The 26964-nt window shown below is 38.1% G+C and overlaps 1 protein-coding gene across 4 annotated transcripts; it reads right to left on the bottom strand.

The window, feature by feature from the left end:
• DHX29 (DExH-box helicase 29) lies at nucleotides 1-26826 on the bottom strand. Of its 4 annotated transcripts, none has more exons than XM_050912774.1 (27): nucleotides 26649-26826; nucleotides 24520-24593; nucleotides 23585-23698; nucleotides 21780-21909; nucleotides 21254-21396; nucleotides 20505-20630; nucleotides 19939-20065; nucleotides 19490-19651; nucleotides 18740-18905; nucleotides 17525-17648; nucleotides 16507-17103; nucleotides 15639-15782; nucleotides 15370-15546; nucleotides 14613-14753; nucleotides 12991-13135; nucleotides 12656-12776; nucleotides 11606-11690; nucleotides 10882-10970; nucleotides 10164-10292; nucleotides 9225-9300; nucleotides 7294-7518; nucleotides 6266-6402; nucleotides 5509-5602; nucleotides 4477-4779; nucleotides 2965-3096; nucleotides 1314-1410; nucleotides 1-545 (listed from the first exon to the last, which is right to left on the bottom strand). In XM_050912774.1, the coding sequence occupies exons 1-27, from the start codon at nucleotides 26824-26826 to the stop codon at nucleotides 490-492; spliced, it is 4092 nt and encodes a 1363-aa protein (XP_050768731.1). In that variant the 3' UTR covers nucleotides 1-489. The 4 variants fall into 4 exon arrangements, with proteins under 4 accessions (XP_050768731.1, XP_050768732.1, XP_050768733.1 ...); XM_050912775.1 differs by having other exon boundaries at nucleotides 16657-17103; XM_050912776.1 differs by lacking the exons at nucleotides 21254-21396; nucleotides 23585-23698; nucleotides 24520-24593; nucleotides 26649-26826 and having other exon boundaries at nucleotides 21780-21841.
• Nucleotides 26827-26964: the final 138 nt, after the last annotated feature.

Here is a 26964-nt window from a genome sequence, read left to right as displayed (position 1 = left end):
ATGTATTGTTTTAATACTGTAAATTCATACATCAAAAAAATTTACCATTTAGGAAACCCACATAACATTTGGTTTGGGACAAACATTTGTCTTCTGTTTGCACACATCTAATTGAATTCTACTCAACTGAGATTCAGGACCCAATCTTTAATCATTACTACAGTCTGCACCACCAGTGATGGTATGATTAGTACATTAAACAAAAAAGAGGAATTGGCCGCAGCCATTTTTATATTGAAAAGAAACTGCTTCCATCCATCAGTCATACAGTCAGACAAATGGCACCAAATGTATTGTAAAGGCTAAACATATTCAATGTTCATCTTTAAAAATGATATAGGTAAAGGTAAATTCTATTTGAAATCATGCGGTCTTTCCACATCATTGCTGGTATCAACCACACTAAGCATTTAAATACTTTCAGTTAATGTTGGAGTGCGTATTTCCCCTGCCATTACTGAAGGTCTGGTTTGTTACTGATTTCTGGTTTCAGTTACCATTCTCTGTTTTTATCAGTTCCTTGATGATGTGTAAAACCTTGTCATCTAGGAAAGAAAACAAACACAGGGAGTAGAAAAGAGTGAGCTTAAAAATTGATTTCCAAAACCCAAGAAAATCAGAAGACAAGTCTAGCTCTCAGTAACATAAATCTTAATGTTTTAGGCTATGCCAGACTCTAAAGCAAGACGAGTGATTCCCATTTGCGAAGCAAAAGGGCAAACAGTATGTCCACAGTACATCATTAGAAAGTGTATAAAATTACTCAAGAGCTGGTTGTGGCCACTTCAGTATTTCACAAAAGAGACTAAGAAAGTGATGGGTTAACTACAGATACATTAGCATATGGGAACTCCCTTTCTTCCTCCCCACCTACAATATTCTTCTGCACATCCAGTGTTCAAAGTGTGCTCCTCTACACCTTACTTCAGGGGCCAACGTGCAGTTCTCCATCATTAACCTAAATTGCACAACAACTTGTGTAACACTTAAAATTCATCCATGCCCAACGTTCATCACACACAATCTTACTTCTGTTTCGAGACGCATACCTGACCATTACTACCACTACCTTGAATGCTGTTATAAGGGATATCTTTAAAACAGCAGTTATGCAGATCTTCATACATCTGGGGTCAGCCACATAATACATGTAGCATTAGTAATGACTTTTTGGATGTCTCTCAAGAAAATGGCATGATATTCAAGTCACACTAACCATATTGGGTGAGGACGCAGTGTACTAATGCTTCCTCAGATTTGCCACAAGGTCCATTTAACAAATAGTAATGTCAGCAATGCAGTAATAAAGTTACCTTCAAGTGACATTTTAGGATTTTCAAGCTTCTTCTTTAAAACAGACTCAATGAGAACTCTCAGCTGTTTGAAAATTACTGCTATCTTTACAGGAGCCTATAAAGAACAGAGAAGACAAACATTTGCATTACTCAGACATTTTATACCAAAATATAGATTAAAAGATTACCTTACATATAAATAGAAGTTTATAACAAGATTCCTGCAAACATGATGCATATACATAGTTTTAAGCATATGGATAGTGTACTCGTGAAATGACTGGGCTTACATTATGCCCTCTTATCTTTAAGCACCTGTTGTTTGTAGCATCACAGCCTAAAGAACAGCAGCTCAGAAGGGTAACTCAGAATATGTTCCCACACATATCATGAACAACCAGCATATGGTGAAATTATTAATTTACCAATATCCTACTTACTCTAATTGCTTTTTTCCAAGCCATAAAAGTACAAATTAATTTATACTTGAAATAAAATATCTACACATCTCCCTCTCAGGAGGTCTGCCTGGCCTCCTAAGAAAGCGATCACAAACCTCTCCTGACTCTCACTAGGAATTTGGATATCTAAAGCTGAAGCCTTTTCCAGGAATCTTTCATTTTATCCCTCCCTCCCTATTCCAGTCTTTACTTCATTTATATACCACCTGTGGTACAATAAGTAGCTATTATTGAAAAAGCACAAAATGCAAGACATTCTGCTTAGCATCTCGGTAGAAAAATAGAAATTCTGAAATACACCACAAGATGTAATCAGCCCAGCAACCGCACAATCTGTAGCCACCCAGGGACCATAAAAAATTCCCCAACAAACCCACAAGGGAGCTGGTTTTTAAAATTCCATATTCCTGATAACCAGTGAATTCAATTAGATGGTTGCTTGCTTGCATCAGTGGAGTGCAAAAAACCTAAAGTCTTCTGTAGCTTATAGTCTTCCTTGAGCGTAACACAGGGCCCAAAGGAGCACAGAAAATTGTAACCAAGTAGCTGGCAGGCTAGCAAAACCCAATGTTTGCATTTAACAGAATTTGCAGAGGATTTTGGCACGTCACCTGTTTTAATTTTGTCTGCAAAAATACGCTAAGAAAATGCACTCAGTTTCCCCATTCCCAAATAAAACCTTTTCACCTGGAAAGAAAAAAAACCCATACAAAAACCCAAAACACCTCAAACCCAAGCGAACAGGTATTTTACATTTAGATTTTTTTTCTTTCCCAAATAATTCTGTTTGGGCTAGAAAGCAAAATAGATAGTGTTTTAAAGATAAATATGTACTTACATGATTATAGGATTGTGGGAAAGGGTAATATAAAATAGCACACTCATCTGCTTTCAGTACCAGCTCTATAAAACAAGATTTAGTCTATATCCATTTCCAATACCTTTTCTGAAAGAACACCAACTTTCTTAATGAAGAGAGAGGGAACTGATTTGTTACAAGCCGCATATTACAAGCCTATTCTTTCAAGTGTGATTTACTAAGATTTCATTATATGTATACAAAATTTCTCATAATTTCCTTTAATTCTCTCCTTCCTTCTTCCCTCCTCTTCATCCCATGTATATAGCGTTCTGAATTAAGCTTGTACATCAACTGTGTAATACAAAAGCCCACGGAACCACAAAAGGTAGTTATCACTCCAAGGCACCTGAAAATGGATCCAGCCATCAACTGTCAGGAGACGCTCCCGATGCTGGACTTCTATATCCCCACCAAAAAGCAAAATTGGAAAGGGGGATATTAAAGTAGTCTCTCTCAAATACACCTTAGTGTACCTCACCTGCATATGAACAAACACAAGCATTACAAAAACCAACAATAACCCCCAAATCAAAGTCTATAACACCAAATTTGATTGCTACTTTTAAAAGCAAAAAATACACTTTTTTCCTTTTAAGATCCAATCAACCCGAGTCATTGTACACAGAGCAATCAATGGCAATTTGTCTGCCCTAGACCACATAAAATACATCACCTCTAAGAAAGTGACAGGCTTATACGCTACCAGAAAATGAGCTAAAGCCACAATTTTCTTGTTAAAATTCAAACAGAAAGATAATGTTAGCCTAGTGCTGTTCAGAGAAGAGACATCAAAATTAATAAGCCTACTGAAGTAAGAGGCAGGTAACGCTCTTCTGTTACACATTTCTTCTTAACAGCAGCTGGTTTGTCAATCTATCTATATCCACATATGCACATGTATACATACATAAATGTGGGCACATGTGTAGACACAGAGTAAACGACGGGGCTCAGCATATGCTACTTCTGGCTTTGGAGCCTCTCACAGATAAAGACAGAATGGGATGGGAAGGAGTTGTAGTGGGAGGAAAGGAAACAAAAAGAGTGCATCTTCACACAGAAGTGCAGGCTTTGTTTGTTCCACTGTTCATGGAATAACTTGCCTACTTAGCTGCTGTCTTGCCCTTACACTACAAGGTTCTTGGGAGCAGGAAATATTTTCAGCTCTCCAAAAAAATACTATCACTTCACATGCATTAAGAAGTCTAATGTAATTTCCTGCTTCTCTACAGTAAAGTTGGCCATTAAGCAACTGCTGTCAAGGTTTTGTTGTACCAGAAGTGTAACTAAATATAAACACTTGAATTTAGCAAACAGCTGACAAAATTTTCAGTTGTGAGGGGGAAGAAAGTGACAGGGAAAAAAAAATGCAATTCACTTCGGAAGTTCAGCAGTCAATTACAGAATTGGCTATTTAATTTTAAGTTATTATTGGGGATATGCAAGGCTTGTACCAAGTTTCAAAATCTTAGAGTCTGCTTAGAACAGTAAAAAAGAAAAAGGACACTTGAAGTGTTACTACTACATATTACTGCTTAAAGTGATCATATTAAAATCAACAGCACTGTATTAAAAAAGTCAATAATACTATTAAGTTGAATGACATACAGGAAGGTACCTTCATTTATAGCTACCAGTTTCATCATGAACAGATTTGTTCATGATGTTCAGCCTTAACTTCTTTTTCTTCACCACTTATTTGACTCATTTTTTAGTATCTAATGATTCTAAAGTCCGTAAGACTCTTACGATGAACAAGACATTCAGATATACTTTACACTGGTGTATGTTATTTAATATTACAGGCATAATGCCACCTTTACACAAACTATCAGCTACATCCACTATTTTCACTTACCTTCTCTTGGTAAAGAAGCCATCCGTATGTCTGCAAGTCTCGATTTACAGAGGAGGGATGCACTTGCGCTTTACCCTGAGCAGTTTCTACCATGCAAGCCAGCTTCTCTGTAATATCCACAGACTTTGTATATATTATTTTTCCTACATTGTCATACAGCCCTGCAGTCAACACAGCTTTAAGAAGAGCTATTTCGTGGAGAGAAAGGGATTGTGTGGCTCCATTTCCATCCCATCCACATTGTGCTGTAGGTGCTGTGAACCCTGCTGCTCTGACCACCCTTATGAGTTCTTGCTTCACATCCTGAAATTAGTAAGGTATTAGTAAAACACTGAATTAAAAAAGGTACATATTCTACTCCATCAGTCGGCAATGACACTCCATCCCAAATACACATGCTCTCCAAGGGAAAATCTCTTACTAGAAAAACACCTGTATTTTCTGCAGCCACTTTGGAATACTGGCTGTTTCTATGACAAAAACATTATCTGGAATATAGGATTAGATATATGGTACTATATATACTGCAAATACTAAATCTCTCACCTGTAGTTAAAATAAAGAAATACATTTGCATCAAAGATCCACTTCTGCTTAGGAGAGCTCAGTCACCCAAACTTAAATAGGAAAGACCAATTAAAACATTTTCTCACTAAAAATAAAAGGCCATTTACATAAGCTTGTGGCTCATCTTTCAAACTAACTGTTAACAGACCTGTTCTTCGATATCAAGAATAACAGAATCTAAGTATTTTAATTCATAAATTTTGATTCTCTGGTGCAAGTAAGGACTAGCTTCTTCAATGGCAGTGACTGCAAAGATGTATACCAACAAAGTGTACGTATCAAAACTCAAATGCAGACACAGCTACCTCGATTGAGGGTGTGCATTTCATCAGTTCCTAGCATTCCACTTGTTCTTTTCTTGTCTAAATAGTAACTGTGATATCACCTCTTTAAAAGGGTTTGACATTTTCAGAGGGAAATTTTAACAAGTAACTTTTGAGTGCAGAGCATAATTATTTGGTTTACCTCCAGAGTTAACAATGAAGTCCTATTAAGGAAATTTCTTCTGCAATAAGTCATTTCAGCACGATACCCCCCTTCTTGTCGAGCCCTTTTCCACCTAAGGAAAAAATCCTGTCTTACTACAGCAAAACGAGCATATATCAAGAGTATAATATGAAAGTGGTAGTAAGTTAAAAGGCAACTGTGTGTTTTGGTCAGCATTCTCCACTCAAAACTAGAAATAAGTGGCATTAATGAAGATCAATGCTGCTGGTCTAAGAGCACTCCAGAGAACATGCCTGTAACATAAATTTGACAGATAGTAACAAAAATACAAGGTAATTTTCTCTCAAAAATTACACACTTCTGTCTGTCTTGACAGTTGAAACAAAATTCAGGTGTGGTTTTCGAGACTTAAGTGATAATATCCTAAAAAGAAAAAATATGTATGTCATTTTCTAATATATACATTTGTACTTTCTCAAATACAAAATATTCAGGTCAGCATACCACAAACAAACAAAATACTTTAAACACCAGGATAAACAGACACAGTACACCTCTGTATGTGTGCAAGCATAGTTAAAAGGAGTTAAAGGATAACGTACTAAGCAAGCTATCTTTTTGTATTACAGTATTTGGCAATCTATTGTTATTCTGAAGAGAAAAACTTCACGTGCAAGCAATTCAAGAGAAGATAGTTATTAAGGATTCTTTACAGAACTGCATTACTTCAGTGTTATCTGCATCTAGCCATAAGCACAGGATAATTATCATTTACCCCAGATAAGCATTGTAGATTGTTATGTGGTCTGAAACTGCCATTGCTAGAGATGACTTTGCAAGATCTGCTTCATCTTTTCGACCAATTGGTGTAGTAAATGGGGATTTTTCTGTCATAACAGCAGCCAGAGTTGCCTGCAATTAGTAAAGTACACATCACTTAAGAATATTTTATTAAAAGCTTACAGATTTATCACATAAATGGCTTTAAATTTTCTTTTACAGTAATATTTAATGATACTTATCTTCTACTAAGTCTCAAGGAAAACTTATCACCATAAGAATTTCCTACATAGAATTCAGAACTTATATTAAAGACATTGCTTACATAGTGCCTTATGTACATTGATAAAAAATATTAAATCTCAAAACTCACATGAAATGGTTTGTCAAATGACAGAGCAATACCCAATACGATACAGTGAAGGTCAGATCAAACAACTGCTTTAGATTATACATTAACAGGAGATATTGAGAGAAAGAAGAATTTTAACTTTGTTTGCGGCAACTAACATACCCATGTTTCCTCCTAATTTGCAGTAAGTTAAATGGATTAGATGAAAATGCAAACTATGCCACAGTCTTCATATAATAAGTAATCACAACAATTAATTTGCAATAACTTTACATCAGCATGTTCTTGGCCCACAAACTGTGGGGTAATCCAGATTGGTCTAACCCACATGTAAGAGGGCTTTTTCTGTAAACATCATACTTCCTGGGACTGTAACAGACAGAACTGGAAACCATGTGTGACTCTCCTCTTGTGAATAGTACCTAGGAGTTTAGAATCATAGAATCATTTAGGTTGGAAGAGACCTTTAAGATCATTGAGTCCAACCATAAAGAACACTTAGATTGTTCCCCTCCATGATGATCAGGTGCCCTCACTTAAAATAAACATTTTAACTTCTTGCATCATCCTTTCAAAATACCATGTTGCAAGAAATCAGATTAATTGTAGAGTTAACCATTTCTGTATTTTTTTTTTTAATTTAGATATAAATTTTTTTTTTTTTTACTCACCGCAGGATCCAAGCAGCCAAATATAGCACCAAATATAAGCATTTTGCCAATCTTTACATTGACAGGAAGGGCTGCAAGGTGCTGGCCCAATGGAGTCAGCTTGGGCTCGTTTAACAGACAAGCCCCAATCTTCCTCAACAGGTTCATTGCATTACCAATTACTTGCTGCTGTGGCGGGTCTAATGCTCTGGAAAGAAAATCTTCAGGAGAGCCAAGATTGCATTTCTGTGAAGTAAATGGGCATATATTCAATATAGAAATTTATTATAACAAACTTTTGTAGTAGCTACAAAGGCAGCTGGAAAGCTGTTCTTGCAATCAAAAGCCTGCATTCCCTCCCCTCTAAACCAGCCTCTTGGTTCTCAGACCACAGATGTGCCCCACATTAGGTTAACAAAGCTTCATTGTTTGGAAAGACTTTGTATGGCACAACCACTAATCAGAGAAGCATGTTACCAATGGTCACAGATGAGCAGGAGAGTCTCAGACCTGATGAGATGCAGTTCAACCTGGCACCAATTTACCAGGTTGCTAGTTTTGCCATGTGAGTTGGGTTTGTGTAGCAGGGGAGGGCCTACAGGGGTGGCTCCTGTGAGAGGCTGCTAGAAGCTTCCCTGGCTCCAACATCGGACCCACCTCTGGCCAAGGCTGAGCCCATCAGCAATGGTGGTAGCGCCTCTGGGATAGCATACTTAAGAAGGGGAAAAGGACTGCTGAGGTAGAGAGTAAAAAGGTGGAGGGAAATGGAGGAAGGGGAAGTAGAAGAGCTACAGTAAAAAGGAAAAGAAGAGGACCTACAGTGAAGAGAGGAGTGGGATGTGAGAGAAACAACCATGCAGACACCGAGGTCAATGAAGAAGGAGAGGGAGGAGGTGTGCCGGAGCAGAGATTCCCCTGCAGCCGGTGGTGAGACGGCAGGCTGTCCCCCTGCAGCCCATGGAGGTTAACGGCGGAGCAGAGATTCCCCTGCAGCCCGTGGAGGACCCCACGCCGGAGCTGGTGGCTGGGCCTGGAGAAGGCTGTGACTGTGTGGGAGAGCCCACGCCGGGGCAGTTTGTGGAGGACTGCAGCCCATGGAAAGGACTTGAGTTGGAGAAGCTCATGGAGGGCTGACCCCTGTGAGAGGGACCACATGCTGGAGCAGGGGAAGAGGGTGAGGAGTCCTCCCCCTGAGGAGGAAGGAGCGGCAGAGACAATGTGGGATAAACTGACTGCAACCCCCATTCCTGTCCCCTGCACTGCTGGGGAGGGGGCAGAGGTAGAGGTATCAGGAGCAAAGCTGAGCCTGGGAAGAAGGGAGGGGCAGGGGAAGGTGTGTTTGTAAGATACAGTTCTATTTCTCATCATCCTACTCCGATTTGGTTGTTAACAAATTAAATTGGTATATTTTTCCCCAAAATTGAGTCTGTTTTCCTGGGACTAGGTGGTGCATGTTCCCTCCCTGTCCTTGTCTCGACCCACGAGCTTTTTTTGTTGTATTTTCTCCTCCCCATCCTGCCCGGGGGGGAGGAGTGAGCAAGCAGCTGTGTGGTGCTTTGTTGCCAGCTGGGCTTAAACTACAACACCATGCATATCCTGCTCCCTCAGGATGGGGAGAGAGGGAATGGAACTGCTTCCTAAGCAGAAATCAGTTTGAAGGCTATTTAACTAAGTTTGAATTGTCAGTCTCAGGTAAACTGGAATAGTATAGTATGCTATTCTCATTCAGCAGCATGCTCTGGATTTTCCAACACACAGGTACTGGGCTCCCCCTTGTCCTGGTGGGAGAAGCCCCACTAACTACACTGGATTAGGGCCGTCCTAGCAAACCTCTTTAGCTAACAAGGTCAGTAATTCCAAAACCACACGACAGTATAAAGGTGTAATTCCTCCAAAGGCACATGTAATATTTTTAGCTAAGAAAGTCAGTAATTCTAAAACCAAAACCATACCATAATATGAAGGCATAATTCCTCCAAAGGCACACGCAGTATTTCTGGAACAGAATATTCCATGAAACTTTCAAACCTGCAACATCATAAAAACATCGAATCACAGATATTCAATTCAATCTTTGAATTAAACTTAAACTCAAATTTCACATGCTCATTCTTTGCAGATGTTCTTTTGAGGGGCAAGGAGGGGAGTGGCATGTGTTTTAATGCATGGGTAAACTCTTCATCCTTTGAATTAAGGCACATGTAGTAGCTTGGAAAGCAAGAGTTTTAGTGAAAGAGAGGGAAAGGCAGTAAGACCCCGATTTTCCAAACAAATTCTTAAAATGCATGGCTCTCAAACTGAAAGTCTTGCACGTGGCTAAAATGCACACTTCATTGATTATTTCAAAATACTTTTACCTTAAGTGTTTCTCAGCTGAAAGTTGCTTCAGACTTTCAGACAAGCAGGAAAAAGGTTATTCCACTGCAGTAACAGAAACTAATTCTGCAGTGCTGTATAATTTGATATTTTCCCTATCTCTTATCCATAGAGATACCACTTCAGAAACCTACAGATTTGTCTGATAAAAAATTAAAAGTTCAGGAGGTAAGGTTTGTGTATATTTTATGCAGGGCAGTAGATGTTGTTAAAAACTGATCTTCTACAATTCCTTGGTGCTGTGCTTTTCCTTTAATTATGAATTTTTTTTTCAAAACACGTTAGAGATACTAAGAATAAAATTAACTTTTTTTAAAATCGTGAAACAAAAAGACTATTATAACACTTTATTCATGAGACATTCAAATTCTGGGGTTGGTTTTTTTTTTCCCCACACTTTAATCTTTCCAGTTTGCAGTAAAGTGAATTGCAACAAGACTTCTTGTTTTTGCACAGAAAAAAAGACAAAGGTATTTATGTGATTTACAAAATCTTGCTAACTAGGTTTACAGTACCTGTCTCTTGTGTACATTCGGAAGCAGAATCCATCCCTAACACGCCCAGCTCTTCCTTGTCGCTGCAGAGCACTAGCTTTACTAACAAAGGTCTCCTCCAGGGAACTCATCTGACTACTTTCATGATACCTTAAAAATTATAAAGCAAGTGCCCATTCAGATTTCAGAATTAAAATTTTGATGCATATTTAACTTAAATACCAGCATATTGATAATATATCTAAATAGTATTTATTTGAAAATATTATATTTAGTTTTGAAAACTAAGTATACCTGGGGGAAACTGTACATCATAGAACCTTGGATACAACTCACTAATGAAAGTGTAAAAATTGGAAAATGAAAGAGCTATTGTATTATTTCATCTCCCTAGCAATTCAGAATTGTTCTAACACATTCTGTAGGACTTTTCACATTTAAAATAGACAAAAAATAACTTCTAAAAACTGAGATAGTATAAAAAGGATCTACTTATTTTTAAACCAGTATTTAATCATGATTCTCCATATCTATGAACGACTCCCCTTGTTGTTCTTCACACCATTTGAAAATCCAAAGATTCATCCCAAACTTGTACCTAAACTCCAAGCTGTTCAATGAGCTCAGCGCATTTTTTGTCCAGAACTATAGTTTAAAAAGGATACTACAAAACTCTTGTAGTACTAACCTCCAAATATTCACAGTAATCACAGTATGATGGATGAAAAATCAAACTCACCTATTTTCTTTTGTTCTTCCAGTATCAATTACAAAGACAACATCCGGTATCGTAATACCTGTCTCTGCTATATTGGTTGCCAAAACAATCTGAAAAGAAGTAACATAACATAAATAAAAGAATTATGGAATGTCTAACAGTTTTCACCCTTTTAATCAATACTATAGAATAAGTTTGGTTAAAGTTTTTTTACCCAGAAATGTTTCCTTAAATAATCTGACAAAGCATTAAAAGCTACACAACTTGGAAAATGGTTTAGTCTTCCCCAATTACTGAGGAATCAAAAGTTAAGTGAGAATTTCGCATTCACTTTTTGTTTTATAATCCATCAAAATTACTCCTAGCTAGTACCTGCCAAAATTGGTCAACTTATTTAATTAAATAGTTTGGCAGTAAGTAAAATACTATTTTCCTAGATAAAAGCTATAGTTACTGGTTAACAGTAGTTAAAATACAAGAAAGCAACAATTAAGGAAGCTCTTAGAAAAATATTAGGTTTAAAAATTTGTCTGATTACTCTCAAGGTTTTCACAGCATGCTAGCTTCTATCTGTTAGAGAGCAACAAATCAGAAGACAACAAATTAGAAGAAGTGTTTCTTTGCAGCGAGAAATTTCCAGGAACAACTGGTTGTTGTATGATTTGATTTTAAAACAATTCAGAGTTGCACCCACAGGAAGATTCTCCTTTCAGTGGTGAACATTGCCTTTCTAAATAGAACATACCTTTCTAATACCAAGAGGAGGTATTGTAAATGCAGCTGCTTGATCTTGAGTTGAAAGAACAGAATGCAAAGCTATCAACCTGTGCCTAGAACAAGAAATTACACTAATCAGTATACACTTCTCCAATTAAGATACCATAAAAAAATGAGACCAGAACAACGACAACAGTTTGGAGAAAGCAACTAAAATGGACACTTGAAAGAGTAAAACTTTGTATGATTAGGTATGAAAGTCTGCTTCAGTGTTTTATTACAATATCAAGACAGGATAACACCATTAGTTCATAGGGCTGTTCTATGTGGTAATAATGCAGGAAAAATACTACTACTGCAGATCTCCAGGTTAATTTACATGAATAGCCTAGCAAAAAAGGGAACTAGGTGTCCATGAACCCGAGTTCTTTACATTGTGCTTCCAAGACAAGGACCATTACTGAAACTTTGCACAGAACTATAAACACATGCAACTTTCAGCCTGAGTAATAAAGGCCTTCAGAGATGAGACAGCCACAGAGATTTGTACTTTCCTTCTCTGCTAGACCTTGACATCTCAGTCCATCTATGAATCTTCAGAATTTGACTGCAAATGTTCTTACTATGCCATTGTGTTGCTAACTTTTAGTTACCCATAAAATAAATTTCAAAACTATCTGTCACTACAACCCTATGCCATTTCTCTTGGTAGATGACTGTCTCTGGATCTCTTCTCAGGAAGTAGTCACTTCCACGTAAACAGTAAGCCACAGAAAGCTATATCCTAGATATGGCAGCTTCCATACCCTAAGAAGCTGAAAAGCAGTAGTCAAGTGCTTTGTGATTAACTAAGTTTGTTAAAAAATAAAATCAAAAGAAAACCAAGTTATTACTGTACCATTCCTATGCACCTGTCATTTTTGCTTGTATCATATTTAAATAATAAAAGTACATTTGTAGCACAAACAGCTCAGAGGTATAAATCTCAGTTTCTGTTTTCAAGAATAGTAGACCTTAAAACCCAACAAACATATTCATTAAGTTAAACTACTAACTTTATAGAAAATATCTGCATTACCTGTCACGCAAGTTAAATCTTCTGTCAGTTGAAATGAGATCATATAGCTGCTGGATATGGGCAAGGCCTGGTAAAAAGATCAGCACAGCACCCTCAATGTTCTTGAACTGGGGACTTCTGTCTGGAAAGTTACAGTACAGGCACAAAGTTAAAACAAACATGCATTTGCAAACAGTTTCAACTGAGAACAGGAACTAATTCTGGGCCCTGCAGTAAACGCTTTTTAGGATGTTTCATATAAGAATGAAGTCAAGTACTTCATTATCAGTAGAAAGCACTGGAAAATAAGTCCAAAGGACAGCCCCAAGTATATAAACTTCTTAAGAAGACTGTACCTAAGTACGCAAGCAACTCCAAAATAAGTTCTAGGTTGATCTTGTAAGGATTCATATAGAAAATGGCCTGCTGTGTACGACTGCTATACTTCGCATAGTAAGGAGCCAAATCGATACCAGATCCAGACTGGATTGGGACATACTCCTAAAAAAGAAGAGCAGGAAAAAAATTATATTCTCATTGTTTTAGAAGAAGGCAAGAGAGCAGAAGGTCAATTTGTCATTCACTTAATTTAGGTTTCTTAAAACAGAGATTGAGATAAGAGACATTTAGTTGACTAACTTCCCACCAAAATCAGTGTGAGTTAGATTAAACAACAGCCACCTACATAACCTTTGGATAGGTATCTAGTATTGTTAAATGACATCCTAGACTAAAAAAAAAAAAAAAAAAAAAAAAAAGAGTAAAAATTAAAGTCTGTGCAAGCAGTACTATATAGTCTGTTTTACAAATGAAAACAGTTACCAAGTCCATATCTGGCGTCCAATTGATACCAATTCAAAATGGAATTACAAGGTAGCTACTCTTCTTTCAAAACTCCTATTTTGGGGTATAAGAAACCAGTCTCCCCTTTCTCCTCTCCCTCATCTCACCCTTCTCAACTAATGGTTGCAATGAAAGTTAAGAGTGAATTAGGTGGCAACTCCTGCAGTGTTTTGGAGCAGGAGGAAAGGGGGAGGAAGGGAGAGTTAGCAGAACATACAGACATTTAAATTGTTTATAAACATCTTAGATATGTACTAAGTTAAGTGGCACTACCGTAAATTATTTCATTGTTAATCAATGCACTTAAAGAAGTTTGCCGACACATATCCTTCTGTACCGAAGGCTCAACAGAAATAAACTACAAAGATGGAGGAGCACTCAGGAGAGCACCTGGTCTCCAACTAAAGGATGCTGTTGTGATGTATGGGGTAACTATCACTCGGGGGGGGCGGAAATCAGCAGAGCACATGAGAGCATATTTTTCAACACATGCATCAGTGTTTGATCACACCAAGCTAAATGGTCCTGCAGAGATTTTGAGAGCGCCAGTCAGAGCAGACAGATATATACAGTCTAGATGAACAGCCTAAATTGCCTGAAGTCAGATTGGCATTCATATACTCTTCCCTTCAAGAATTTTGACCCAAAAGCACATACAGCTGTCACTGCTGAGTACCTACAGGATTAACTGCAGCCTGTTAAACCAAAAAGCTCTACACAATCTCACATAATCATCTCATTTGGCCTGCCAAGTTGGAGAATCTTGGGAGTTTTTCAGTTAAGAAGGATATGGCCTTGCCTGTTCTGTTCTTAGGTTCACTACTTAGGAGAATTCTTTGAGAGAAAAAAACTTAAATGCTTTCCCCTGCTGCTGCTTATAGATCTAGAGCTGTGAATCTGCACAAGAGAACCTGATGTCAAATATAGCAAAATCAGAGCAGCTATAAAGAAGTTGGAGAGACAAACATAAGGGTGCAGTGTTCATCAATATTTGGTTTCCACTGTAGGAGTGCCATTGTGTCTGTCTTATCAACTGAAAGAATATTTGATATTATACAATCCAATCGCATTTAATAAGAGCGACCAAAATGATAAAATAAAATTTCCAAGTCAAAACCAGAAATGCCTATTTTACCTGATACTTTGTAGTGCCTCCTCCTTTGCTAGTAACGTTCATTGTTACTTCCTCCTCCTCCTCCAAGAACTTCTGACAATATTCTGAGTCTTTCTCCAGAACATAGCCAGTTGCTTCAATTACATCTTCAACATGGAAAATCTTTAGTGAAAATTCACAGAAGAAATACAAAGCATGTCAAAAACTAGTCAGCACCTTTTTAGTTTTTTTAAAGCTTACATACAAAGCTGAACAGGGTATGCCCTTTTTTAATGTTGTAATAGATCTTGCAAATTTCAACTTAATCTTTCCTACGATTTTTGAAAACCTAAACTTAGAGCTGCTAGAGATTGTTAATGGGTCTCTCCACACAATCACTAACATTACCTTTACCATAGCCTATATAACATGCATGAGAAACATACATAAGAGTGTAATGACAAAGTTGCATAGGGGGTGGGGGGAATTCTTTAATGCTTTCCTTTCTACCTAGGGTAGAACAGAGAAAAATCAAAGTGTCACTGATGGACTGATTTTAATCAATAATAAATCCACCAGAAAAAAAAACACCCCAGTACAACCCTGTACTTCAAAGCACTGAAGCTATTTTATATTTAAAAAAAAAGAAAAGGGTTACAAGTCCTTGAAACACGTTTAAGATACATATTCGTGGTAAGAAAAAAGTGATATAGGTGTATTTCTTATAGATACTAACCAGGCAAAACACTGTATACACGCATACAAAGTGTCTTGCATAATCAAAGAGACATTTACCTACCTCAACAGGGTAACTCCTCCCCGAGATCCTTAAAATGGGACAGTGTGAGAAATAGCTGGAAAACTTCTCACTGTCTACAGTAGCACTCATTAAAATCAGATGCAGGTCTGAACGCTTATGCAAGATCTCCTTCAGAATAACTAGCAAGAAATCAGACTGGACACTTCTTTCATGTACCTAGAATTAGAAAAACATACCTATAGTAAGGCTTCAGTACAAGCAAGGCCCAGAATAACTATAGTTTCTGCAGAACAGTAAGAGCTGATAACCTCATCTACAATAACATGAGATATACTTGAAAGAAGACCATCTTCTTGAAGTTTCCGAAGTAGGACACCTGTCGTACAGTACAGTAGTCTGGTGGCTTCTCCTGTTCTTGATTCCATACGAATTTGATATCCACACAGGGAATTCTTTAAAAAAGATATTAAAAATATAGGAATAACTTAAAATAGTATACAAGCTAGAGATATTAAAAATTAAGTGAAATTTAAGCACTGTTAGATTCAGACACTGCACAAGTTGCGAATTAAATAGTATGGTGAATGACTACCACACTGTTTTTTCATACACGCACTTTCTTTTGTTAAAGGGAAAACACACTGAAATTGACAACTAAGTTTCTCCAAAGCAAAGAGCTGGTAAACTCAGTGTTTTCAGGGTTCTTCGCAGTCCTCAAAAATATTTTTGCACAAATAAACTACCACAAAACATACGGGACCTTGGTTTTCTTCAAATAACAAAATAACTTACATTGGAAGGGGCCTCTCTCAAAGCAGGGCCTCACTCAAGGCCAGACTGGATTGCTCAGAGCCTTATTTGGGGGAGTTTTCTCCATACCTCATGATAGGGACGCCACAGTCTCTGGGCAATCTGCTCCAACGTTTGACCACCCCCATTATGAAACACTCTTGCTCTTAATTACCCTCTAAAGATTTTAGAAATCATATATGGATACCCAGAGGCTCACAGGTGACAATTTGGAAAGAAACAGCTGACATAGCAAGAAGTCCTTTTCAAGAGAAAGTAATGTCTAATTATTTAGTTGTGTAAGAAATACTGTTTTCACTTTGTACCAACAATCCAGCCCCCGGTTATTTGATCAAGACTAGAAAAAGGAATTGAGATGCATCTTACTTTTCCTCCCGGTCCTGATTCACAGCCTAGCTCTTCACAAACCCTGGTTGCCAGACTCACTGCTGAGATTCTGCGGGGCTGTGTGCAAACGATGTTACATTTATTCGATCCTTCATCTAGCAACAAGTCTTCTAACAAGAAATGGGGCACCTGGGTACTCTTCCCACTGCCTGTTTCACCAGCCACAACAACTACTCGATGTTTTTTAAGAGTTTCTACAATCGAGTATCTGTGCTTAAACACAGGCAACTCTTGTCTCTCTTTCAGAAGCCTCTGGTACCTGGTGGAACTTTGCAGCTTTTTGAACAAAATCCTTGAAGGTTCCAAATTATCTGTGTCTGAGGTCTCAAGGGAGAGACTGCTGAAGTCCTCATCAGAAACTAAGTTTTCCCACGAATCTTCAGGACCCTCAGATACTTTTGGTTGGTTTTCAGATTGTAGCTGTTGTTGTTGTTTGAGTTTGTTTAATAATCTAGCAATAAAGTTATCACGAGGTTTGTTGGTTTCTATCTTGTTTTCTTCTTCCTTTTTCTTTTCAATATCCCTCCATTCTAGCCAGACATCTCGGTAGGTAGGAGGCAGTAACTGATGAACTGACTTCATGTGGAAAAAGAAAAAAAAATTACTTTATGTACTACTTGGTAGTATCACTAACACTTTATGTGTAAATGAACTTGAGTGGCAAAAGATATGACAAAACATGAAATAGGGAGCTATTTCTAAATACAGAAACAGTGAAAACAGTAATATAGACGTCAACAATTCACTTATTTTTCAACTGGCTTGCGTTCTTTACAACACTGAAAGAACAGTTTTACTATCAAAAAATTTCCTCCCTGTATGCTGCAACACATATGCATGACTGTAGATAAAAGCAAATGAACATACAGTACAAGCAAAGAATTTAATGGGAAATACTTCATTAAACTGTTTTTTAGAATTTAACTACAGATATTATAACAAACAAGGGCAGAGGTAGATTCCAGGCTAAGAACAGTAATACTGGTGAAAATCTTACTTGTCCTTTGGTTAAATGATAGAGTGCCAAAGTAGCAGCTAGATGTTGTGCTTGCATACTATCTTCTGTTACAATTGTAGGACACATTGTCATTACATCATCTGACGATTTGGTAATCCTGACCCTTAAAGACAAATTCATACAGGCATTTCTCTTAATCTTTGTTACCTATATAAATAGCACACTTGTTAATGTTTTTGTTTAAAACGTAAGATTGAAATTCAAATAGAGAAACTAAGCTAAATAAACTTAATGTTACTCATTAATATTTTGTAAACAGAAACAGCCGATAAAGTTTGATTGAATAACAGAAAATTTTCAGCAACAGATTCCAGCAGTGAATTTGTGATTTTTTTCCTCTTAACAAATGTCTTTGTTTTCTTCAAAGCAGAAGTATTTATACATATACAGACCACCATTAAGGTTAGTTGCTCTGGAAGGACTAAATATTTGTTTATGTGCGTGTAACTACTTAGCACAGATCGAGATGACAGTTAATGATGTATTGAGATGCAAACATCTGTTTAACAGACGTATGCCAGTCAGACCAGCAGCCAAATTTCTCATTCTTAGGGGGACAGTATACTAGTAGCTTTTAGCTTGAGCAAGAAGACAGGTTCTTTTACTTGGTTCCTTCAAGAAGCATTACTCATTTGTAATGCCATGTCTACTTTATTTGTACTTGATAATATTCTACTTTACCACTATATTATAGACTAGTTTTCTAAAAGAAATTTAAAAAAAAAAATCACTGATACTGCACTGTTTTGGTTACAAACTTATGGTAGCTTTCATACAAATTTCTAACTTCCACTTTATTTTAAACAATCCCCAAAGGCGTTTTGGTATTCATATGCTTAAAACCTATGATTTAATGTATTACTTTGAATGAGAATACCAGAAGTTAATTGTCCAAATTTATCTTACATGTTCACTTCAGAACTTCTCATTCAGCAGTACAGAATTAAAAACTAATCCTTGCTTTACAGGATCATTCACTAGAATCTTATTTTTGCGATAGTGTCCAGTCTAAGCATTACTTTTGCAGAGCTATCCAGAGTGAAATACCTCCCTGGTGGACTAAAAAAAGAGAGTTTGGCTTAAACGCACTATATTCATATAAATCTGGATCAACATGACAAAACAGAAGTAGCCACCGTTTTTATTTTTAAATGAACCAAAAAGGAAAACGTAACATTTATAGCAAATACATACCTACATTTCCAATATTTTCCAACCGGAACCTTTTCAAAAGCAGGATTTGGGCTCTTGGGAAAATTCTTCCTGCACCAGTCAATCAAAAATTGTTTCGGAGATTTACCAGTCCAGCTTCGAGCACTATAATCAAGATTTCTTATATCTAGTGGTTCTTTCTTTTTCACTACAAGAGTGGAAAGACACATTAAGTCTCCTAAAATCTATTTTACATTCCTTTGATAGCCAAGAATGTTTTTACCTTTTCTTCAAATGTATTTTTACTAGAGAGCAGTATTTTCTGAAATGTTTTGCAGAAATATTGGTACTGATACATGATAGAAATTCCTGCTTTTCCCACAAAAGTATCTAGCAGGAAATTAATTACAGTATTTTGTTTGCCATCTTTGATCACCCAATAATTTAAGAACTTGGTTTGGTTATTAGAAAATAATGGAACAGTTTGAAGGTTTACAATGAAAATAGTTCAAAAAGATGAGAGGGTGACAGTGGAAACAGCAACTAGCCTTACAATTAAAAAAAAAATATCAAAATTTTAGACATGACAGTATGGCAAAAATAGCTTTCAATGTCATCTGCTAAAACAAATACACATCCTTTGAAGTCAGCTTGGTCCGTGAGGTAGTCCACCTGCCTTTCCCACAATCAGAGCTTGATAACTCAGCACTGCAATACAACCTAGAAAAACAAGAACTAATACCGGAAATTTGTGGTACACCTCAAGCTTGTACTGAACCATTTGCAACACACCTTTTTCTTCCTTTGCAGCACCATCAGGTTTTTCAAGCAAGCTCAAATTCAAAGTGGTTTCTTGAGGCTGAGGTGAGGGAATTTTCTTCTTTTCATTTTGTTGTTGCTTTGAAATCTTTATAGCCGGATTAAATACTGGATGTTCTTCAAGTACTGCCATTTCTGTCAGAGAGAGAATACAACTTAGACCCACCAATTGCTGAGCATTTATTCTTTAAGAAGAAAACATCAATTATATTAATTCATACTGAGCACCCAAAAACAGAAGTAGTGAAATGTTACTGACTTTTTAGAATTTGACCTACATGGAAAGGATAGATTCAGGAAAGCCTGCCATTCACACAGTGGCGTAAAAGATAATGAAATCAATTCAATCTGACTCAGAGACTTAATTGCCTAATAAATACACAGGCCACAAAATAAAACACAGGTAATTTGCATAGCTCTACCTTGCTGAATTCTTCTTATTTTCTCCTGTGCTACCTTCTGGCCTTGCTTGTCTTTGTCTTGCTTGGAGACGCTTGCTTGTTCTTTTGCTTCTGAAAGCTTGGCAGCCAGATGTACATACCTCTCATTCTATTTCAAACAGAATTATTAATTACAAGTTGAATATCATATGCCTGTCACTTTTAATGAACTTCATAATAAAAAAGTCAGGTTTTTTTGTCCTTTATACCAAGCTTACACAGAAGAGGAACAATTACTTTTTACGTAACCAAGTCAAAACCTCTCAGAATTTGATAGCAGCTTTCCTAATCTCACTGGGATGTGTTTCAAGAATTTTTGCTTTCCAGTACAACGCATTCAGTATTTTGAGCCCAGTACAAAAAAAACACGAAAGGAAAAACAACTTAGGAAAGGAGAAGTTTCCCCTTCAGTAGCCTGCAAGTGTAAAAATAGGTAACATTAAAAAAGTATTCAATCCCCAATTTTTAAACAAATAGATCCACCACTTGCAGATGTACCAGACATATCAGCTTTTGAAAGACTTCCATAAAGTGTTATTCTGTCTTACTGGGTCAAACTTTTCTTCATCTGTCTCTTTCACAGACTCATTCTTCTCTTCATCACTCTGTTGCTCAGCATATCGCAAAATCCATTCCTTCATATTCACTTCTTTCTCTTTCCCCACATTCTTCTCCTAGGAAAAGCAATGAAAATTAAAAGTAATGATAATAGTAATTGAAAACACCAATGCTTTTCTCTGTCAGTATTTAGGAACTATTGCTTAAGATTATATATATAAACCAAGTTATATGACATAACACAAAAAACCACAGAGCAAACTTCTCCAATCACGGTAGACATCTCACGATATACTTACATAGAACTTAACACTTGAATGATTATAACTGCTGGAAGAAAAAAACCCCACTTTTGCAAGAAATCTTTTCGATTTCTAGGTTTAAGATTCAATAACCACAGAAATCAAAACACTGCAAGTACACAGGCAAACTTAAACCCACGCAAGTATGTAAAGAGTGCCATCTGTAAATACACAGAAGGAACCCATTCCAGGAGAAAACTGAGCCATGCTTTAACACAAAAATGAACTATGAAGAGCCTTCTAGACTTCACGTGAAAAAAATGTTACCTTCAGATGACTATTCCGCTGAAGTTAAAATAATGTGGGTGACAACTATTAAGCATACTGTATTTTCAGAAGTTTTTCACATCACTATTGGAAGTCAATGCAAATTCTGTATTTTAGAAAACTTCATCCTCTCTTCCCCCCAGTAAATAAAAATGAATTTCTCAGATTACCTTAGTTTCAGGGCCATTTTCTTTCTTTTTGTTATCTACTAAGGGAGGTGGAGGTTCACGTTGTGACACAGGAGAACAAAATTTTGCTCTAGATTTCTGTTGCTGTTCTTCAAACTGCTGGCTAAAACCTTCAGGCAAGGCATCTTCAAAATAAAAAACCCGTGTCACAGAATATGTCAATAATAATTACTGAAAATCTTTTAAAGCGTGTTGGGAGCCAACTAGAACATAAAACAAAACCAGCATGCCTGAAATAAACTTAGGCTTTAGCATTTAAATAAGCCAGCATTTGCTTGTTGGACTTCAATAAAACTCTAAGAGTAGGCACAAGAGGTCCACAAGATTTTATACACTAAAAAAAATCCCAGAACCAGTCAGCAGCGTATTTAGGAAAGGAAAACCGTGATGACTACTGGTCTTAGTGAAACAATGTATTTAATTACTACTGTGAAGCATTCCCATGCCAGAGCAGGTCCTATTGCTCTTCTGTTAAAAACTACAGTCAATTCTCTGTGACCATACTCACCATCAGGAAGGTTTAAACAAAGCCAATCAAGTGCAGAGTGAAGATCACCACCATATAAAAGTGTATTTTTCATTGCTTCTTCAATGTGCTCAGTCTTAAAAGAGAATCTTTGTAAAGCCATGTATACATCCTATAAATAAAAAAGTCAGAAAATACTAGGATTTAATATAGCTATCTAATATAGGCTTGTAAACTCCTATTTCCCACATATCAGATAACTCGCATTAAATGGAGGTAAACAGCATAAATTAATATATCAGAAGGCTGATTAGAAAATCCTGTTTTGCACACAGAGCTTATAATATTTTTATTGTAAATATGTATGCATATGTATAAATAAGTCTACATTCCAGCCTCTGTACAGAACTGTCCTGGTTTCAGCTAGGATAGAGTTAATTTTCTTCTTAGTAGCTGGTACAGTGCTGTGTTTCGGATTTAGTGCGAGAATAACTTTGATAACACTGATGTTTCAGTTATTGCTAAGTAGCACTTAAGGATTTTTCAGTTTCCCATGCTCTGTGAGCAAGCAGATGTGCAAGAAGCTGGGAGGGAGCATAGCTGGGGCAGCTGACCTGAACTAGCCAAAGGGATACTCAATACCACAGAACATCACGCTCAGTATATAAACTCGGGGGAGTTGGCCAGGAGGCGTGGATCGCTGCTCGGGCATCAGTCAGCAGGTGGTGAGCAACTGCATTGTGCACCACTTGTATTTTCTTGGGTTTTATTTCTCTTTTTTTGTTGTTATATTCCTTTTAATAATATAATAACTGTAATGATTCTTAGTTAGTATTGTATTTTATTTTACTTTAGTTATTAAACAGTTCTTATCTCAACCCATGAGTTTTACTTTGTTTTCCCGATTCTCCTCCCCATCCCACTGGGAGGGGGGAGTGGCTGTGTGGTGCTTAGTTGCTGGCTGGGGTCAAACCACAACAAGAACATATTTTCTAGTTAGAAAGATAAACCTACAATTTTCCAGCTATATGGAACGAAAAATGTAGGAAGCATGAAACATTCAGATTAAGTTCTATTCCTCTATCCTGTCTGAAGACTCCAATTTTAGTTACTGAATGCATAAAGACGTACCTTTCCTAATAAGCATACTTGTCGATTCCACTGACTAATCATTAATGTAACTACTGGAAAGCATGCTACACTGGCTTGTACTGCATGCAGAAGTGTAGTATGACACGTGATATGAAAGACAAAAAACAAACTGTTTATTCTAAATAAACAATGGTCAGAGTGATGTCCCAAAATTGGGGTTCTTTTATCCAGTGTGCAATAATCCAATCTCACACGCAGAGCCGAGATATTTGTTTCATGTTTGCGCAAAGATGGGTGCTAACTGGTAATTCCACAAAGCTAGCACACCTGGTTAACACACGGTGGACATTTTTATGCTGTCTGACCATTCGTTATCAGAATCTTTCAAGATTCTTATTGGTCCTGGTAGTCTTCAGTTTAATTTAAAGGTATAGAGTTTCCTTTTTCTACCACACATACTCAGAGAGGAAGGGGCTTCTTAGGTTTGTGGGTGTGATTCTAAACATTCTGAGACAGTTCATTTAAAGGGTAACTTAACTCCACAATACTGCTGAGTCTGTTTCAAAGTAATCTAAGTAATGTTGATTAACTACTGTCTGTTTGCATCCTCCTCCAAGATGTACCAGATATACCGGCCTCCAGAACATCCTGAAGCGATCAGCCATCCTTTTGTAATCCTCTATACACATACAAGATAAGATTACTTTACACGTCACAGCTTACATATTACAGGAGAACAACACTTTAAACTCTACCTGTAGTTTCTTAGCAGTAAGTCTTCTGGAAATGATTCCTTTGTCATCATTTTGGTTTTTATGGTCATTGATTACATCAATAATCCTTTTCTCCAAATTACCATTTATCATTACCTGTGCAGAGAAAATTAGTTGATACAAAGCAAAACATTACAAATTTTTATGACATATCAATGCTTTTCATGGCTAAGGAAATAAGAATGCAGAAATCTCTCTGCCATTCAAATCTCAACTCTTCCACCTTTCCGTAAGTGTGGTAAATATTTCTTATGAAAGGAACACTATTTTTAGTTTTTACTTTTGCAAGCTATACACTTTTACTTGAAATAGAAGAGTTCATTCCTTATTACAGAGAAGGCCCATTTACATCTTCAAGGAAATTTAGTACATCAAGGGAAATACTGTAATGAAATAAAAAAATTTCTACTGGAAAGAATAAGGCCTTTCTCCTCTGCTTACAAGAACTGGTATACAATAATTTGATCATCAAGATACAATCTGTGACACTCTCCTTCCTATCTGGCTTAAAAAAATAATTTTAGTAAAATAATAATTCTAGTATTTTTAACAGGTCTAAAACATGAACCCAGCTTTGGTCTGCTACTGAGGTTGTTGTATAAAATCTATATTCTTTCTCTGACAGGAAGAAGAATCCATATGCACAGCAGAAGCCCAAACATAACTCTTAATAGTCCTGTGTGCAATGTATCATTTGTTACTTAAAAAATATAGACGTTCTCCTGCCCTGCTAGTTTACTTCTATTTCTTAAGGCACACTGAATATCCCAAACATATCAAGCTCAAGACAGTCAATGGCTAATACATGAACATAGTTTACCTGCATAACATAATACTGAAGAAGAGCTGAAAAAATATTCACTCAGCTAAAAGAGTACTATGAAAACCAAAGTTTTTTACCTAAAGAAGATACTCGCCTTAAGAACAGATTTATCTAGATTTGCAGCAGCACTGGAATCTGTTGTTGAACTAAAACTGTAAGTTTTTGGACCTGCAAATTGCAAATAACCATCAATTACATAAGCAGAACACAGAGAACATTGTTTACAGTAGCTAAAGCAGACCCAACATAACATGGTTAGTGTAAGCAAATATTACACTTATTTGCCAGAAACATGCAGATGCATAACAATAAGAATAATCAAGGGTAGAAAAAGGCCCTTGAACAAGGAATAGCAAAGAAGGGTATGACTCTCAGCAGACAAAATATAAAAGCCCAAGTGGCACAATGAGAGGAAATGGGATTGACTGCTCACTCTCTCTCAACAGTGGAACAAGGAATGCCAAATAGGGAAGCTAATGGCAAGTTCAAAACAAGCAAGACTGTTGAGGTTTTTTTATTACAAAGTGCATAGCTATGTAACAGAACTCTTTGCCACTAATGCTGCGGATATTGGATGTTTACCGAAGTCCAAGGGCAGACAGGATAGCTTTGTAGTAAAGAAATCAATCAATTTGGGAGGGCACTGTAAAAACATTGCATCTGGCTCAGGAACACCCTAAGCCACAACTGGTGGAGGATGTAAGAGTACCCTACAGCAGCATCACTGCATGTCTGACCTATTCTTACCTAGGTACCTGCTTTTGCCCCCTATCTAGGAGAGGGCACTTGGTTACAGAGGCCTTTGGTCTGATCTGCTATGGTCATTCTTACTTTTCATTTAGCAGCTGTTAGAAAAATCCTAATTCACAAAGCTCTTTATCATCATTAGAATGACAACACACAGCTTGCTGTTGGATTCCATCATTTTCAGAACATACATACTGTTTCTGCTCCTGCACAGGTATAAAGAAACTGAGCAACCTCACAGCTTTCACCATCCTGCAAGGCTGAGCGGCACTCCAGAGGGAGCAGCACTGTGCTCCAGGAGGCACAGCTACCTCCCAGCTCCTCAGCCTGCCAGCAGGCAGGTTGGACAGCTCGTCTGTGCCGGGCTGCCTGCAGAGAGGCTCTAGGAAAGCCCATTTTTAGATGAGGACTGGGTGTAGGTAACCGCGTTTCAGAAAACAAATGGTCACCTCTGGTCAGGAGCTAAAGAGCAGTTAGCACTCACAAGCTAATCACTGGCACTTACTGGTAGGCTGTGCAACTACACAGTATTTAGACTATACTAACTTACTTTTCACTTACACTGACTTATTCTTCACCACAGCAGACAACGTGGGAGAGAAGCAGGATAGTTTCTGAAGAGGACTGAGCACCATGGTGTTGGAGGAGTGGGAGACACAAGAAATATCTTTAGCAGAGTCCAAATTTGTAAAAGCAGAGTACATTAATAGGTTCAGGAAGTTTACGTTAATAGATTGCAAGACTTTGCATTAACAAGTTGGAATCTCAAATGGCCTGGCCGTTGCATGATTTGCTTATAGTCTGCAACACAAGCTGTTACCGATGTTGTAAGGTATCTGAGCTACTTCTGGCAAAGCTAGTTTATTGAAAACAGACATCTCACAGTGCTGCAGAATACTAGTTTTTCAGGCTGCACCCAGAACAGTCATCCCTCAGCTCATCCAACACTGCTGAAGTGCCTCCAGCCCTGGAACTGCTCTGGACTTTTTTCATGACACAAAAAAAATTATCCCAAATCCACATTACATTGATTTTGAGCACATATGTAATGACCATCTACAAAAGCAGCTCATTACTGGGAAAGTGCCACACCAACACTTGCTCCACAAGAACTGCCAATAATCTAATGACAGATTTTTGTAACTAACTCAACACATTAATGCCAACAAGGCTCATCTGCTCAGGGACACCTCATGAAGTGAGATAGGCTAAAGCCAGGCCTGACCAACCCCGTGTCGGAGAGATTTAAGGTGCCTCTCCCGACGCCTTTTAGCAGGCCTTCTCCCGTCACGCCGATGCCCCCAGGCAGAGGCAGGCCGCGCCCTCGGGGGCTCCCTGATGAAGCTGCCCCTCCGTGCGCTCCCGGCCAGCCGGGACACCCCTCAGCCGCCTGGACCCGGCAACCCCTCCTCCCCACGGCACAGCCGCCCCCGGGGCTCCCTGGCCGGGGCCGCCTCACGCCGCGGGGCCCGATACCTTGCTTGACACGCGGCTCCTTGGAGGCGGGCGGCGGCCGCGGTGCCGATCGGCCGCCCGCCTCCGCAGCAGCTGCAGCACCGGCCTCGGCAGCGGCTCGAGCCCGGGCAGCAGCGGTGGCGGCAGAGGCGGTATGGGCCGCGCTGCCCGCCCGCTGCTTCTTGTTGCGGCCGCCCATGACACCCCCTGCCCGCACCGCAACCGGCCCGCCCCCTTAATCCGGGCACCGCGCTTGGCACCGCCCGCCGCTTCCCATTGGCCGGTGCCGCCTGCTTGGCACCGCCCTCCCCCTCCCATTGGTCAGCGCCTGAGGGAG

Source organism: Gymnogyps californianus, chromosome Z, assembly GCF_018139145.2.
Source record: "Gymnogyps californianus isolate 813 chromosome Z, ASM1813914v2, whole genome shotgun sequence".
NCBI lineage: Eukaryota > Metazoa > Chordata > Aves > Accipitriformes > Cathartidae > Gymnogyps > Gymnogyps californianus.
This window is presented reverse-complemented; position numbering and strand designations above follow the sequence as displayed.